Source organism: Melopsittacus undulatus, chromosome 3, assembly GCF_012275295.1.
Source record: "Melopsittacus undulatus isolate bMelUnd1 chromosome 3, bMelUnd1.mat.Z, whole genome shotgun sequence".
Classification (NCBI taxonomy): domain Eukaryota; kingdom Metazoa; phylum Chordata; class Aves; order Psittaciformes; family Psittaculidae; genus Melopsittacus; species Melopsittacus undulatus.
Window position 1 is genome coordinate 93,200,048 of NC_047529.1, and position 17,421 is coordinate 93,217,468.

The 17,421-nt window shown below is 37.9% G+C and overlaps 1 protein-coding gene across 4 annotated transcripts in view; it reads right to left on the bottom strand.

Moving 5' to 3' along the window:
- RGS7 (regulator of G protein signaling 7) overlaps positions 1–17,421 on the bottom strand; it is a 246,072-nt gene that overhangs the window by 206,816 nt on the left and 21,835 nt on the right. Inside the window, exon 2 of one of the 4 annotated variants that reach the window (XM_031046228.1) lies at positions 7,958–7,974. The exons of the other annotated variants lie outside the window; for them this stretch is intronic. Coding sequence (XP_030902088.1) covers positions 7,958–7,974 — 17 coding nt within the window. The remainder of the gene's footprint in view (positions 1–7,957; positions 7,975–17,421) is intronic. 4 annotated transcript variants of the gene reach the window in all.

A 17,421-nucleotide genomic window follows, 5' to 3' on the forward strand; every position in this document is an offset into this window, starting at 1 on the left:
GGAAGGTGTGGGAAAGAAGTGAGCAAGAACCTGAAGGGAGGAGAAAAATAAGGGAGAAAGGAGACAGCATACTTTTTAAACTATACATTTGAAGAAGCTTTGCATTTTTACCATCTGGCAGCATATGCAGTTTATTATGAAATGCTGGAATGTGTTTTGTGTTGGGGGGAGAACTGTTTCATGAGCTCATCTGAGCTAGACACATATCATGTAGTTACCTTCCGTGAAGCGGGAGAGGGCCCAATGGTGACTTGGATGATCATGTCTAATCCCACTATCAGTAAAAAATAAAAATCGGGTCAAACCAAAGCCAAATGCCTATAGTGATTCAAACCTCCCTGCTCAGCTAAACACCCAAAGTGAAATAGCAAATTCTCCTACCTCTATATAGCATGTAACACTAGCATCTAGGCCAAGTAACGTTTTCAAAGAGACGTTATCTGTTAGTCAGCAAAGTGCTACGTGGAGCATAGTAAGCCTGAAGTAAAATGACAGATTCAATCACCATTTCAGGGATGATTTCGCCCAATAATTCTTCTACTTTAAAGTTCACAATGTCAAAATGAAACTTAAAAAGGAAAAAAAAAAAAAAAGAAAATCCATATTCTTATAACTCAATTCTAGCTGTCTGTTTACAGACAGCCTGTCCTGGTTTGAGCTGTAGCAGTCATTTTTCTCCTTCTTGGTAGCTGGTGCAGTGCTGTGTTTTGACTTTTGGGCTGAGAACAGTGCTGATAACACCTATGTTTTGAGTTACTGCTCAAATGTTTGTTTTGTCCAAGGCCTTTTCTGAGCTCATGCTCTGCCAGGGTGGAGGGGAGGCCGGGAGGAAGGAGAGACAGGACACCTGACCCAGGCTAGCCAAAGAGGTATTCCATACCATAGCATGTCATACCCAGGATGTAACCGGGAGAAACCCGGAAGGGCTGGAGCTCTGGGGGGATGGAGGAGGTATCGGTCAGTGCTCGGTGGGGCAGGGTGGGGTGAGTTATGGGTTGGTGGCTGGTGAGGTGTTGTATTCTCTTCACTTGTTATTGGCTTTATCGTTATTATTTGTAGTAGTAGTAGCAGGAGTGATTTGTGTTATGCCTTAGCTATTAAACTGTGCTTATCTCAACCTGTGGGGTCTACATTCTTTGGATTCTCCTTCCTAACTCTCCGGGAGTTGGGGGAGCAAAGGGGGGGAGTGAGTAACGAGCTGTGCGGACTTGGTTTAAACCACGACACAGCCACACCTGGCATTGATACCTCTGAGCAGAAGCTGGCAGCCCCTACTACGTGTTACTAGTACTATGAGGTAATGGTTGTACTCCAAAAGGTCTTGAAGGCCAGTTCCATTCGCAAACTTAAATTTGAGTTTCTATTCACTCTGAGACACTAGCACATACATACAGAGCACTCATTTCTAGTCTTATGAGAAATAATATGGTGTTTTCTATTTAGGGCGCTTGAGGCCAAACCATAGATAAAACATTCTGATTAATAGAATCACCTGTTTCACAGATTCCTTCCTGCTTTACAGGCATTAATCTGTTATTGAAAATATGCCACATCATGTAATCAAAGGCATCAGAACAGTCTGACATAGGCAAAGTTATGTTAAAATTGTGTTAAGAGTCCTGATTATCTGTCATGCTGTACACAGATTTCACTTAACTGACTTAATGAAATATAGTTACAAACATTACAAGAGGCAGGGCATAACAGAAGTAGAATTCATGTTGTTCAACTTGACTTCCACAGTTACACCTGCAGGTGGGGATAGGACAGCTGAAAAAAAAAAGGATAAAAACTATAGAAGAGAAGAAATGGTTTGTTATATACCAAAACATGCGTACTTTCCTTATGTATGCCAAACTTTTTATAAAAGGGAATAGGTGTAATTTGTAAAGTACGAGAACTGAATAACAAACTACACTAAAGCCTGCATGGTTTTAAATTGTGCAGCTGCAGAGTTTGCCAAATGATATCTGTGGAAAAATCAAGATTCTGTACAATTATTAAAAAAAATCATTCTAGTGTAGCATTTTGGTTGGAAATAAAAGCCTAAGAACATAAGCTGTAATTAAGCTGTTGAAGTCATGTTTTGCTTGAATTTGCAGAAAGCCTGACATAAGAGCTCTGAATTATGAATTCTGCAGTTTCATTTCAGCATCACCCTTAAATACCTCATGGTTAATCAAATACGCTTTTCAAACAAACCAATCTGTCTTTTCTTGCATAGAATAAGCCTCAGTTATTTTGAACCCTAAGCCATTAGAGATTTGCCTTTGAAAACTTTATCACCAAGAAGGACATGTCATCACACTATTCATTTTCATATTCAAAACTTTCAGCACAGAACTAAATTTCACATCTTAGTCTGAAATCAATGAAAAAGAAAAAAAACGCAGCTGCAGAACTTAATGTCTTCCAGTGAATACACAAGACTTAGTATTCAACACAGCATGTTCTCACAATGTATATTTTTTCAGATATGTATCATTTTCAAAAAGCTTCTTGTTTCCCAACTGCAATTCAAAATTTTCACAACAACTATAAAAAACATGCCATAATCCTTGACAAACTGACGCCAGCAGCCACTTAGCTGTCTTGGCCAAATTCAGAAGAGCCTCCTATACCCAACTGCAATCTTAGTATGACTGCAGAACAAATATAACTTTGACTCTAAATTATACTGGAACTAGTGTTAAAAATGATTGGAGAACTGAGGCAAAACTGGCTGGACTGGACGTTTGTACTCATTGCAAATCACTTTGTATTTAATCTTCAAACATAAGCCTGAGGTTGAGTTACAGTTTAAAGTGATCTGCCATTGTTATCCAAGGCTCTCATGGTAAATATACATGGTAAATATATCAAATGCCTCAGTGATGCCAAAAACCAAAATAGTTCCTAAAATGAATTAAAAAATAAAAATAACATAAAAAATCTAGAAAGCAGAACATCAGCTTTAAATTCAGCTCTACATTAAAAGGAACACTCATAACTCTATTTATTCAGCTGTTGTTACAGAGAATAAATCTAAAGCAAAAAATCTCAGTCTCGATCACAGGCCAACAAGAAAAACTGCGGGAAGACAGAAATGCCAGTTTGTGTTCTCCTAAGTATTCTAAGGATTTAGGGACAAATTTTGCATACCTCATGCATGCAAGTGCTCTCAAAACTGGAGAGTTGCACTGAAAAAAAATAATAAAAAAAAGAACATAGGATTTAGACAAGAAGAGTTCCTAATGCCTTCAACAACTATAAAGACTAGAGATCCCTTCAACTATACCAGTCATAATGCCTTCCTTTAAAAAGGATTTTATTAATAATTGCTTTACATAGCTGTAGATATCAAAGTCTAGACTAAAGTTACAAATGGGCTAGACACGATATGAAGTTCACATTATTCATCATGGAAGTTTACAGCCAGATTAATCCCTGAACTGGTTTCACCGATTTTTCTGGAAGTCCAGAGTTACCTGATTTTGCACTCTGCAGAGCAAGATTCTATAGCATTCTAGTGAACCAAGGTGAACCTCTAAAGCACTTTAGGTTTTGACTTCTTGAACAAAAACCTGAGTTCACAGGTTTTCATGACAAAATTAATGTGGTGTAGTATCACATTTGGGACAAAAAACTTCCATATTGTTGACAAGAGATGGAACTTTACTTTCCCATGAGAAACAGAGCAGCCTTAGGGCTACACTGTTCAGTTACATATTATGGCAGAAACTCTGCCTCAGAGGTACGAACTTCGATCATAGAAGGCATGTCAAATCCAAACACACAACTTTGGGGTGGAGTGATAGCAAGATTCAGGTTAGCAGCATTTTCAGATGTGGTTACCTCAGGGTAACCAAACAAAGAAGCTTAACTACTAGCAGAATGTGCTGATATCCAAAAATAAACATGTAACTTCAGATATTATTATGATGAAAGTCCAGAAACAGGACTAGAAGAAGCCTGAAGCAGGTCCAGATGTTCTGAAAAGCTTCACCTAATTAACAACAAAATTGGAAGCCATAGTGAGCTCCCAGTGATTTGCATTTTTGTTATGTAAGCATTATTCCATTTATATCGGGAATATAAAGGATTCTGCCACATTAGTGAAAATAATGTTGATGACCTGCAAAGAGGAGATGGGGAAGAGAGAAGGACTGCAGGAAGCTATCAAAAGAGTAACATGGTATACTCAGAATTTTTTTCTTCAAAGCTGCATTGAGACAGAAATAAAACAGCTCTGCAGATACACAGAACAACTCTATATTTCTAAAGCAACATCCACTTCTCAGCAAGTTAGAAAAAATGGATTAAAATACCAACAAATATCACCTTAGGTTACAATTGCTATCTTGTAAGTTGATATCTACCCATTTCCTACAGTAAAATTTGCCTAACAGAGAAGAAGGGTAAAAGCACTGCTTATCAAGTCTCACAAGGCTATTATGACAAAATTAATTTGTGGTGGTATCACAGTGGGGACAAAAAGAACTTATGCAGTTTTGATGGCTCACAAGAGATGGAACTGTATTTAGTGAAATGGAAAGACATTTCCATTCTGCCTAGCAGTGGACAGTGTTCAACGATAAAACCTACCCTACAGAGGATGGGGTGAGAACATCCCTTGTTAAGACTGACCAATAATCCTCATGATAAGAAGCTTTTTTTTTTTATCCATAAAATGATACCAAATAAACCAATGAACCAGAAGGACCAAATGCTTGACATGTGCTAACGATTATTTCTTAATATTTCAGACAAACCAAGAATTCCAAGAATAAAAAGCAAAGGAAAAAAAATTCTTTCATATTAAAACAATTCCTATAACATTTTAGAGTAAAAGTCTGAAAGCAGGCCAGATATAGAGATCATTTTACCCTGAAATTCAATTGGCTTTACTAGGCACTCCTGTTCATAACTGTAGCTGAATCCTTTAGAATTCAAACCAGACTGTCTATCACAGAGCTGGACAACTCTGTTCTCTTCACATTTACACTCTGCAGACTGGACCTGATTCTGTCAAAGGTCTTTCTGGGGACTATCAAATCTTGAATCTTCACTGTTTGTTGGAGCTGCCACTCTAGTGAGTGGCCCCCAGCAAATATTGTTGTATAAATGTAATTGTTATTTCTGTCAGTTATGGAAGGGAGCCACTGCTGGGGGTGGTGTTAATGACAATTGCTTAATTGTGTTTACCTAACCAAAAGGTATTTACATAAAGAGTGGAAGTCTTGTTTCTGACTATAAGCTACAACAAGCAAAATAAAAATTCTTGAAAACCTACTATAACTTCAGAATAAGATCTTCATATTTTACAGATCATAGAATCATTGAATCATTTAGGTTGGAAAAGACTTTAGAATCATCAAGTCCAACTGTTAACCTAACACAATCAAGTCCACCACTAAACCATGTCCCTAAGCATCACATCTACATGTCTTTCAAATACCTCCAGGAATGGTGACTCAAACAATTGCATGGGCAGCCTATTCCAACACTTGGCACCCCTCTTGGTGCATAATTTTTTCCTAACATGAATCTCCCCTTGTGCAGCCTGAGGCCATTACCTCTTGTCCTGTTAACTGTTACTTGAGAGAAGAGACCAACCCCCACCTCACTACAACATCTTTTCAGGTAGCTGTAGAGAGTGATCAGATCTCCCCTCAGCCTCCTTTTCTCCAGGCTAAACATCCCCAGTTCCCTCAGTACATCCTCATAAGATTTGTGCTCTAGACCTTTCACCAGATGTGTTGCCGTTGCCACTGCAATTCACATAGTTTTAATATTATTCAATTAGAACAACGAATGCCAGAATAAAAGAGCACATCCAGTTCCAACTGGAAAGTCACTAGTGCCACAGACGTTAAATTAGTTTCTTCTCTACAGCTTTGGAGATTTTTTTTTTCATACTTTCATAAACATAGCAACTGATTTAAAGAATGTCCCCATTTGAAGAATGTACAACTCTCCACTCTGCAACAAAGCAAGTCGGAAACACGTGCATAATTTAGTGGAATAATTTAGGTCAGATTCTTGGTTCAGATTGCCACAGATGAAAAAAACAGTGGATGTCAGCCACGTATTATTCTCCTCAAATCAGCAGATGTATTACAGGAGAATTTGAACTCTTCTATGATTCAGAACAGATTTAAGGATCCTCTTCATTTTGCCAATTACAATGCACAACTGAAACACAGTAGCCATCACACACTAAGTTCTCTAATCATCCATTCCTTGACAAACTGATGCCAGCAGCCACTTAGCTGTCTTGGCCAAATTCCTGCCATTTGGAGAACATGCAGAAAGCACCGCATCATTTATAACAGGGTTCTTCCTCACAAAAAAATAAAGAACAAAAAAACAAACAGTTAAGCAACCTAGTTTTGAGACAAAGAAATGGAGGGAAATATGTTTACACCAGAATTAGCATTACGTGCAAAGAAGAGCATGCTATTTCTCACCTCTCACCTGATCAGCTGGTTCAAGTCAAGACTCTTCAAGCCAAGACTCTTCAAGCTTATGAGAGACAATGAAACATTTCTTGAGGTAGGAAAACTACAGACTACAGATCACAATTTGAGTCCTGCTTAAAATTAAAGAATTCAATTCTGAATGCAGGAAGACATGCATGCACACACACAGAAAAATCATTTCTTCATTCACTTGTTCAACTGGAACACGCTATTATTCTTCTGCATCAACTCCTTTATCTCCAGCTGTCCCATCTTCCTTATTCTTGGACTCTCACTGACACACAAAACTTTCACTAAACAAAACACACCCTGGGGACAAGGAGCAGGTAAAAGAAAGAGATGTCATATTTTCTTGTATTGTTTTGAGGCTCCACTTGAGTTAGCTTTCTGATTGATTCAGAAAATTAACCATTTCATATCTTTACCTCCAGCATATATATGTATATATACACACACACACACATATATATATAAATCTTATCCCACTACTTCTAATCTGATACCTTTAATTTCTTTCCATGGAAGGTTAATATGTGAGACTGCTCCAAGAAGTTAATAATGTCAGTGGGGAACAACCAAGACCATGGTCTAGGAGTCTAGTAAATTAAGAGATATACTTTGATTTTTTGGGGGTGATAGTAATTTCCATCCTATTACTAATTTTGCTCCAAGGCAATGCTCATGCACTTTACCTTGAAAGTTCCTTTTTTTATAGTGTTTTATAAACAGGAAAGCTCAATTCTCTCAAAGTCGTTAAATATTTTACTTTCTACTAACCACTACTAATCCTGTGTTCCATTTTCCACTGAAACAAGGATAATAAAAATTACTTTCAGGTGAATTATTTACATCTGAAGTTTCTTCTGCTCCTATTTATTTTCCTGTGATAAGAAATCCCTGTTTGCAAAGCCAAAACAAGCTACAGGAAACGACAGGATGCACATCTTTAGAAAAATAAGTTGCATGCATAGAAGATGATGCTACAAAGTGTTTATAGCAAGGTGAAACATGTGAAGACTTACATAAGGATTTTTTTAATCAATTAAAATATAAAACAAACAGAACTACATGATTATTGTAATTCTGAAGCACAAATACAACTGTATGTAGGAAGCTGTAACTTGTTGCCCCCAGCTAAGAACAAATACATCCTCAATCTTAAATACACATGGATACATAATTAGATTTTATAGCCAGGCTTGATTAAAGTTACAGTTTCTGTTATGAACAAAGCTTTAACTGGGTCATCTATAGCTTAGGCAGGAGTTTAATCACAGCTTCTCTCTGCTTTTAGGATAAAAAGTAGGATTTTCTGGAATGTATCACTTATCTTTAGCTTTTTCTGGTGTCATCATAATATTCTGAAAAATTCACCATTTTTTTGCCCTCAGCACAGCATTACACATGATAAGCATGGAAATTTGTACTGCAGAAATGAAACTAATTTCTGCCTTCATGATACTGTTTAAGTAAGTCTCAGCCTTTTCTTTTTCCACCTCTTCCAAATTTCTTTCTTTTTTTTTTTTTGGCATTTTGTGAAATGTTATTGAAATTGCAAGTCACTTTTCTTTTTGTCGTGTCTGTTTTTAGTATGTATAAATGCTTTACAGGCATTGAGAACTGTAAAAAAAAAATCTGGTCTCATATGGAGTTTCATAATGTTGCATGATCTGGTGTCCTGGGTTCAGCAGTAGCAGTCATTTTTCTCCTTCTTAGTAGCTGCTGCAGTGCTGTGTTTTTGACTTTCAGCCTGGGAACAACGCTGATAACACTGATGTTTTTAGTTGTTTCTCAGTAATGTTTAGTCTGACCAAGGACTTTTTGAGTCTCTGCCAGGGACAAGAGGAAGCCAGGAGGAAGCAGAGACAGGACACCTGACCCAAACTAACCAAAGAGGTATTCCATTGCATAGCACGTCATGCCCAGTATATAAACTGGGGGCAGTTACCCAGAAGGGTTAGATCACTGCTTGGGTGGGGCTGGGTATCGGTTGGCAGGTGGTGAGCAGTTGTATTCTCTCCCTTTGTTATTTCCCTTATCATTATCATTATTGGTGGTAGTAGCAGTGGGTTGTGTTATACCTTAGTTACTGGACTGTTCTTATCTCAACCCATGGGAGTTACATTCTTTCCATTCTCCCCATCCCTCCAGGAGCTGGGGGAGGAAGAGGGGTGGGGTGGGCGAGCAGCTGCATGGTTCTGGGTTGGTGGCTGGACTTGAACCACTACATCTGGACAAGGCCAGACATCTTTTTGATTAGTTACTTCCTATGTAGGCTGTTGTATGTAACCTCAGGACAAACTGGCCTTCCGCTGTTACTCAGACTTGTAATGACTGCGGGAGAGGTGTAGAATTCTTGGCCACTGTGAGGATTGCACATTGCAAGTTTTCTCTAAACTGATGAAATTGAGAAATAAAAGATGCGACCAAAACCCTAAGCAAAGAGAAGCCATCTATGTCCATTAGCCTAATGGATTACAGAGGAAGAAGAAATCCTTGTCTCAGGACATGAAGAATGAACATCACTTAGATTATTCAGTAAAATATTTAACATTTAGCTTATTTACTCTGGTGCTGTGGCTTTGTTCCAATCTTCCATCTCACAAAGTTGGAAGCATTCAAGGATATGTAATTCCCAAAGATCGACAGAAAATGCTGCCTTTGAAGTTAGCTAAATTCAGCTAAAAAGGCTTTATGAGAATGCTGGTGCAAGTTGCCATTTTGTATGCATAAAGTATTCTAATTTTTAACACAAAATTCAAGCTTATTTCAATAAAAAGCATATTTCATTCACATTCAGTGACTTGAACTGAACTATATATGACTCTAATACATACAGCTTGAACTGTATAAGTCACCAATGAAAACAATCTCCTTAGTAAACTACCACCACCAAATTTTTCCAACAATTACTATAATTATCAATATTATTTTCAGTTAGATACAGTAGGGAACTTTAAGTGTTCATTTAAATTTGCAAGATGATTTGATTACTTTAAAAGGATGTTAGCTGTGCCCTGCTCAAAGAAAATATCCTGTAGCCAGTGTACAGTGTGGATATCTGAAATTATTTTTACTTTTCTTTAACATGTGACTGTGTAATGTATGGCAACTGAATGGGGGACAAAGATGGACAGGCAAGAAGGAAAATGAAAGAAAAATCTCAGATCTTTGTGGACAAGAAGAGGAAATAAGAATGCTTGGACCATTTCACAAAATCATAGAATGTTTTGGATTGGAAGGGACCTTAAAGATCATCTAGTTCCAACCCAAACCATATAGTTCCAGGGAACTAGATTATCTCTAGGGACAAGGGGACACCCTGTCCCTGAAGACAGGGAACCTTGGGCAAGAACACCTTCCATTAGACCAGGTTGCTCAAAGCCCAACCCAACCTGGCCTTGAACACTGCGAAGGATGTGGCAGTCACAGCTTCCCTGGGCAACGTGTTCCAGTGTTTCACTACCCACACAGTGAAGAATTCTTGTTAATATCTAATCTAAACCTACCCTCTTTCAGTTTAAAGCCTTGTCTTGTCACTACATGCCCTTGTAGAAAGTCTCTCCTCAGAGCTCTTGTAGGCTCCCTATAGCTATTGGAAGTCTGTTTTAAGGTCAGAAACTTGATTATATGCCATGTCATTTCCCAAAGCTATTTGGATTATGTGATTTCTCCCCCACCTCCCAAAATCTAACTCAAAACCAGGAGCTGTCATGCGTACTTTGAGTTTCAGTTTAAGTCAAAACTGAATTTCAAATCATCCTAATGTATGACCTGCAATTAAAATTCAAGAGAATGTCGGATGGCTTTTAAAGTCAATTTTTACTCCAAGACTTATAGAATAGCTACAATTTTCCTTGGTTCACAGAAATGACTGATAAGGGATAAATAAAATCGATAGATGTGATCTACATTTTATTTGCTCTACTCTTATAGCAAGAAATTGGGAATGTTTACTTCCTCACTGAAATATATGAAATCTGCTTTTAATTCTTACATCATACAGAAAGGGCCTGTATGCCACTTGAAAACAGGGGAAATAAATTAAGTATCTCGTGTTACTTCATGTTTCAGTGCGATGAAAAAGATTAACACTCATCCTGGCCACAACAACAGGGGCTTTGAAGCTCCTTAACAAGGAAGGAAAATTAGCCACTGAGTGGAGCTGATTTTCTCCATAGCTCAAGCATCATCCCACTATGGACACTTCTTTACCAGTGCTGCATGGCTTCTAAACTTCTGGACTCCATAATGAATCACTCACTGATCAGCAACCTGTCCTGAGTAATCAAAATGAACAATGACACGAGGCAGTATAAGGAGAAAATGAGGAAAAGCTTCTGCTTACAGAGAATGGACTAACATAGCTCAGTTTTCTTCCCTGTTCTGGCATAGATATCAACAATCTATTTTGAAGTACATACCTGCCATGTGTACCATATGACATCTGTATTGTATCATACCCACAGTACAAAGAAAGTTACCCTCTTCACAGATGTGCTGCAAGGTTAAATCAATTGCTGATTGGAGATCTTGAAGAATGTCAAAGACAATGCAAATAAATGTTAATTGTTAAGGAGCAGAGAAACCTTTTAACTTCTATGGAAGTTCTTCAAATCCATCATTTCATTTCATCACAAACTTTCAAAGGCTGTTGTAAAAGTTTATTTTTCCTAGAGTTGAAATTACAATATTTACTACTAGTAACTCAGGAGAAAATTATAAGCTCACCACAAAGTTTCAGAACAATGAGGAAAACATACTCAACCCTTTCAGCTACTCATAGGTCCTTCAGCATATATACAATACCGCTCCTGGAAGTCAGCTGTATCTCACAATGCCTGGGCTGCTTCTTAGTTAGCAGGTTTCAGAGTACAAGGTTAGAAGCCCTTTCAAAAGCCAAGTTAGAATATTTTAAAAATTAGTATACTAATATAGTCTTCACATTTAAAAAAGGGGGAAAAATAAAAAATAAAAACTGCTTTCCTAAAGAGCTCAGCTTTATTGTGCAAGCAATAATCCCAAAATTACATTGCACTGAATCATCTGATGGAGAGAAATATCAAACTGAGGTCTCATTACTATATCAAGTAGCAAATTACATCCTGCAAGGGTTAAGCAAATTAGCAAAGACCCTATCCAACATAGCTTGGGCCTTTCTTTCTCCTCTATTACATTGCTAGCTGTGCCAGTCATAACACAACTTTTAGTATCTAGCAAAGAGATGAATAATGAACTGCTTTGTGGGTGGGCTATAAAAATGCTGACAAACTTGACCATTTTTCAATGACTTTTCTGTAAATCTCCTCGCTGGAGTGCTCTGCATGTAAATTCCATCAGCAGCAGCTGCTGCCATAGAAACAGTTATTTAGGAAATAATTTAAAGTGAGTACCATACCATATTCAGTCTTTCATGAAAGAAATCAGACTTGACAGGAGGACAGGAAATGGAAAAAAGAGATACGACAACTGACAACCATGTTTGTATGTTTCCCATCTATTTACCAATACAAAGAAATCTGTATAAATCAACAGGTACCTTTGGATAGTGCTTTGGCACTTTTATTGTATTTCTTATGTTATAAAATCAACCACAACTCACAAAGAGCTTCACAGCAAAACTTCTTGAGATTCTAATCCACTTCTCCAGCCTGATAGGTTTCATCTGAATCCATATGGATATTAAAATTTATCAAGCTGGAGTTACCTGTACATCAGTCTTTCTTCACTTAAAAAGCATCACAAGGGCAACCAACAGTGGAAGGTAGGTCCACCTTCCCCAAAAGTGTGGGGCACAGTGGTCAGTGACAAGTGCACAGCCCTTTCACCAACTGAAGCTGATTATCACCAGCCTGATAAAACAACACTAGAGGCCACCATAGCTTGGGACATATTGATCCCTGTCTCAAGTGACATTTGCAGGTAAATACAGCCTCAGACAGGGAGAAGTGACAACTGTTAGAAAATATTTATTTCTGTTTAAGTTATAATAAATAAGCAAATTATATTATATATATGCATATATATATATAAAAGAAGAAAAAATAGGATGCTGTACTGGCAAAGCTTGCAAGTCATTCTGAAACAAGAGGAAACTTCTTTTATCTTGGGTAACCTAGGTCTTCTAATTTAATAGGAGAGTGTATTTTTGTTTGATTGTTTGAATACAAAGCTCAAAGAGACCATTAAAGCAGTCTATGCCTTTATGCATAACATAGTACAAAAGAACCTCTTCTAATTAATTCTGTAGCAATCTTAGGGCTTTCAGTTGTGTTGGAAAGGCAAAAACAAGCCTCCTGCATCCACTCTGTCTTCACAAATCCTTCTCTCCCCCAAACAATCCAGTCATTCTACATATATTCAGCACTGGTACAACCCTTTTCACTTTACAATAAGAAGGAACCCCAAATAACTTGAGAGTTCCCCATATGGGGAAAGTGAGAAATATACTTTTCTTTTGTACTTTCAGATTTCAGTTAAAGCACTGGTTTATATGCTTCCACACCAAAGTCAGTGTTTTAACTGACTTCACTAAACAGAGTAACTCCATACCTATTATACTGGTTTCCCTCTCAAAACAGCAAGGCATATTCTAGTTAAACAGAATGATATCAACGCCACCTTGCCAATGTATCTCTCTTAACATGAGCAGAGATAACAAAGCCCACTCCAGTTACCCAGATCAGTTAAGTCACATGCCACTGTGAATGTGCATTTAGGGAAGAAATTGTTCAGGAGTATTTAGGTCACAAATCCTTTCCATCACGGGCATCTGGTATTAGAATTGTGGGCATCTGCCATTTAATGTTTATTCTAAAAGTAGAAACAGCTTATCTTTAATAAGTATTTAGCATACTGCATACAACTTGGCCAAGAGATTAAATTTCAGAGTTGTTTATAGAATCTAGGGGTGTGTATGTGTTAATTCAATGCTCATGGGCATATCTGTATTAATTCAGAACATTAACTTCTGTCTTATCAGCTAATAAAAAAGTCCATCATCAACTTAGAATGGTGACAGTACCTCCAAACTGAAGGTACTGAAGGTACTATGGTGATGGGAGAAATCAGTAGCAAAAGCCACATCACATAGAAAGCTTGGACTTTAAAAGTGCCTATTTCTGGGTGTTTTGCAAGGCACAATCCCATTACTGGAAAAGGGGAAAGCACAGGTGATGCTGCCAAGCAAAGTGCTTTACCATTAAATCCACAGAGCAGAAATTAAGAAGTGACTAGCACACCTTACACCTGACTTCCACAGATGGCTCTTAACAGCAATGCTGGAAGTGAACTCATCAGAAGCACTGTGAGAGCACAGCAGCTTCATATGTCTTTGTACAAAACAGCGAATATAGCAGAAAGCTTCTCAGCCAATGAAATAGTTGGCATTAATTTTCTCAAAGATCCTTTCACCAATATAAAACACCAGGGGAATAAGCCAAACAAGACTTGTCAGCATTTTAGTGCAAAGTAGATAATGTGCCAAATGATGAACAACACGGATAATCTGCATGCAGTGCTGCAGCACTCTTTGAAATGTACTCCTCAGGATGTGTACCAGGAACATTTCCATCAGCTGAAACAGTCATAAATGGGCTCCACAAACATAAGACAAAGATGAAACATTCTGAAAGAATCACAGAATCACAGAATAGTTGGGGTTGGAAAGGACCTTAAGATCATCTAGTTCCAACCCCCTTACCATGGGCAGGGACATCAAATAGACAATAAATTAATGTTTGCCTTCCCTAAGACAATGATTTTCAGAAGTTATCTATAGAATAGGTGTATTTTACAAGAAAGTACCTGATCACTGTTTTTCCTATCATCTTAGCAGATCTTGGATATAATGTGCATTTGGAAAGAGATTGGGGAAGGTCACTCTTCTACTCTGAATTTCCTGACAACAGCTTTTTTACAAAAAAATAAAGTTCTATACCAGCAGTCTTTCACTATGACAGTGGACAACCAATTATTGTAGAGCTCTGGAAAGACTTTCTTCTGTCACCCAGGAACTGGTGAGGAAAGAGTAAAAGAAACTACTATTTATCTTCTGCTAGTTTATGCAGATGTAACTGTTGGCTCAAAATGAACTTTGACTGGAGATTCTCACTTTACTAGGCAGACAAGACCATTACACCTACTTCTTGGAACACTAGATTTGCAAAGTACTGATGCTTAAACTAGTCATTTCATCCATGCTCATGAATAACAAGAGAAAGGAAGCTGTTAAACAGAACTGGCTTCAGATTACTTTAAGCAAAGTTAAGCAGGAAAAGAAAGAATAATTGAAGTTGTACTAACAGCAGTCCTTATTTTCAACTAACATTATAATTCACAATTATATGGAGACATGAACTCTTCGATAATAACTAAAATTAGCCACATTGTGGCTGCAGCCACTTCCCTGCTTTAAGGTGATCTGCTCCCCAGCTCTGCATATGCATGCAAGGAGAGCATACACTTCTAATAAAAGGCTATTTCCAAGAGTTTTAAAGTACTTGATTACCAGTTGGTTTAGAAGAACCCCACACTCATCCTGGGAAATTCAGACAGAGCTAACCCATTTGGAATATGGCAAGAGAGAGGAAAAAAAATAAGGCAGGAAAATTAAAACTAGGCAAGAAGAATAAGTAAACAATGAAAGTATTATGCTTTGGCTAATAAGACACCCAAGACATCAGAGGTCTTACAGGCCTTCATTTCACAGGAAGGCAATTAGAAGACAAAAACTTTAGTTACTTCCCAGAAACTTAGCAGTAGCTTTTACAACAAAACTTTTCCAGTAGCATCACAGGAATTGGAGTTGTAAGTTATTTCTGCACACGTTACTTCTGCCTGCAAATTAAATAATCTAATTAAAAAGCATTTTTCCTCCTCTTGCCTCCAGGTGCAATGCAGACAGGCTTGCTGAAGAACCATTTCCAAATTTGCAAACAATACCATCAATCTTCCAGCAATGTACCCCCTACTTCATATAGATAACAAAGGCTCTCCATTTCCATTAATTCTCAACTGCTTTGGAGGAAATCATTCAACTTTGCCATGTTGAACAATGGCTGGATGACTGAACAAGGTGCAAAACAGTGTGATGAGTTACCATGACACAGAAAAACAAACTTTTGAAGAAATGATGTTACAAGTGAGAATGATACAGATGGAGTTGCACAACACTGAAAGTACATGAGAACTACTATACACTAAATCAAAGGCTGAGGATAGCTTCCACGTAAGCCCTCTGAAATCTGAATGTAAAGGTAATGCACCATAAAGAGAAACTTCTAATTTTGTAGGGATGTGGGTTTTGACCTCTTTTGACATACCACAAAACATACTGACTACACAGTTCAAGGCCACAAACCTGGAAAGTTTAGTGGTTCTCCTGTATCCCCAGAGGAGCACCCAAAAACGATTCTCAGACCCATTTGTTGCTTCAAAAACAAAAACCAAAACAAACAAAAAAAAAACCCAACAACAACAAAAAAAATCCTACCAGACATATTTTCAGAAACAGGATAAAAATTGTTTCCTGCTCCTCTAAATATAAAGCTCCTATCTTCAAGTACATCTCTATTTGCAGCTACATTTTAATAGCATACCCCCCAAAATTTGTGCTGGGTTTGGTTGGGATAGTGTTAATTTTCTTGGGTGGTATGGGGCTATGTTTTGGATTTGTGCTGAAAACAGTGTTCATAATACAGGGATGCTTTAGTTAGTGCTCAACAGTGCTTACACAGATTTAAGGCCTTTTCTGCCCCTCACACAACTCCATCAGTGAGTGGGCTGGGGGTGCACAAGGAGCTTGGAGGGAACACAGCTGGGACAGTTGACTCAACTGATCCAAGGGATATCCCAAACACATAATGTCATTCTCAACATACAAAGCTGAGGGAAGAAGGAAAGAGGGGATGTTGGAATGGCTGAATGTCTGCCTGCCAATGAGATGTGGTGGATGAATCCCTTGTTTCACTTTGCTTCTGTGCGCAAGTCTTGCTTTACCCATTAAACTGTCTTCCTACATGAGTTTTCTTGTTTTACCCTTTTGATTCTCCTCCCCATCCCTGTGAGTAATTCTCCTCACCCCAAGTGAGCGAGTGGCTGTGTGATGTTTAGTTGCTGGCTGGGGTTAAAACCCAACAGTCCTTTTTACAAAAATTGATAAAACTGTCATATGGATAATCTTCCCGCTGTGTTTTTAAATGACTTGAAAAGTACCCTGTGTCCTTGGAATAAACTGACTCAAATACAAGAGTACAAGATGCAAGATATGAAGAGAGATCAACAGAGTAATGTGCAGGTAAGCAGGTGAGCCAACAGATACTCATCAGTGGTAAAGAAGGTAGTTAAATATAAATACAACATTGCCTAAGATCATTATGCTGCCAAATCAGAATGGTATCAACTGCTACTTTACTGTCAATGAGTACGCCTATGAGGAAGTCATCAGATGACAGATGCTGCCATATGCAAAGCAGCATTAATGAAAATCACTATCAATAATTTTTGGTTTATATCCAGCAAAGCACATTTTTATTAAAATTCTTTTAAAAGTCAACTTGAAAATACTGTTTCAGGGAGAAATGTATATTCTCTAGTTTACAAAATACAGATAATTAATAGCTGGAAAAAATAGGAAGGGTTTTAATTATAGTTAGGCCACTGAATAATGGACCTTCATGGGCAGACAAATTCACCACCTCCACCACCCTCAAAAAAAACCCAATAAAATCTAAAAGTCATTAACAGCTTTGTATTGTCTTAGACCAAAACAATCTGCCTCTGGTACAGTTAATTTCAACGCTTCCTTAGGTACTGAAATTATTTCAGATGGAAACAAATGAATCTTCAAATTCATATCCTTAGCTGTTGTACCCACCAGCTTAAAGGCCTGCATTCTTCAACCAGAAAACCTTGCCCAATGTATTTTGCTCCTAAGCCTGGTGTCCTGCATTGCAAGAGG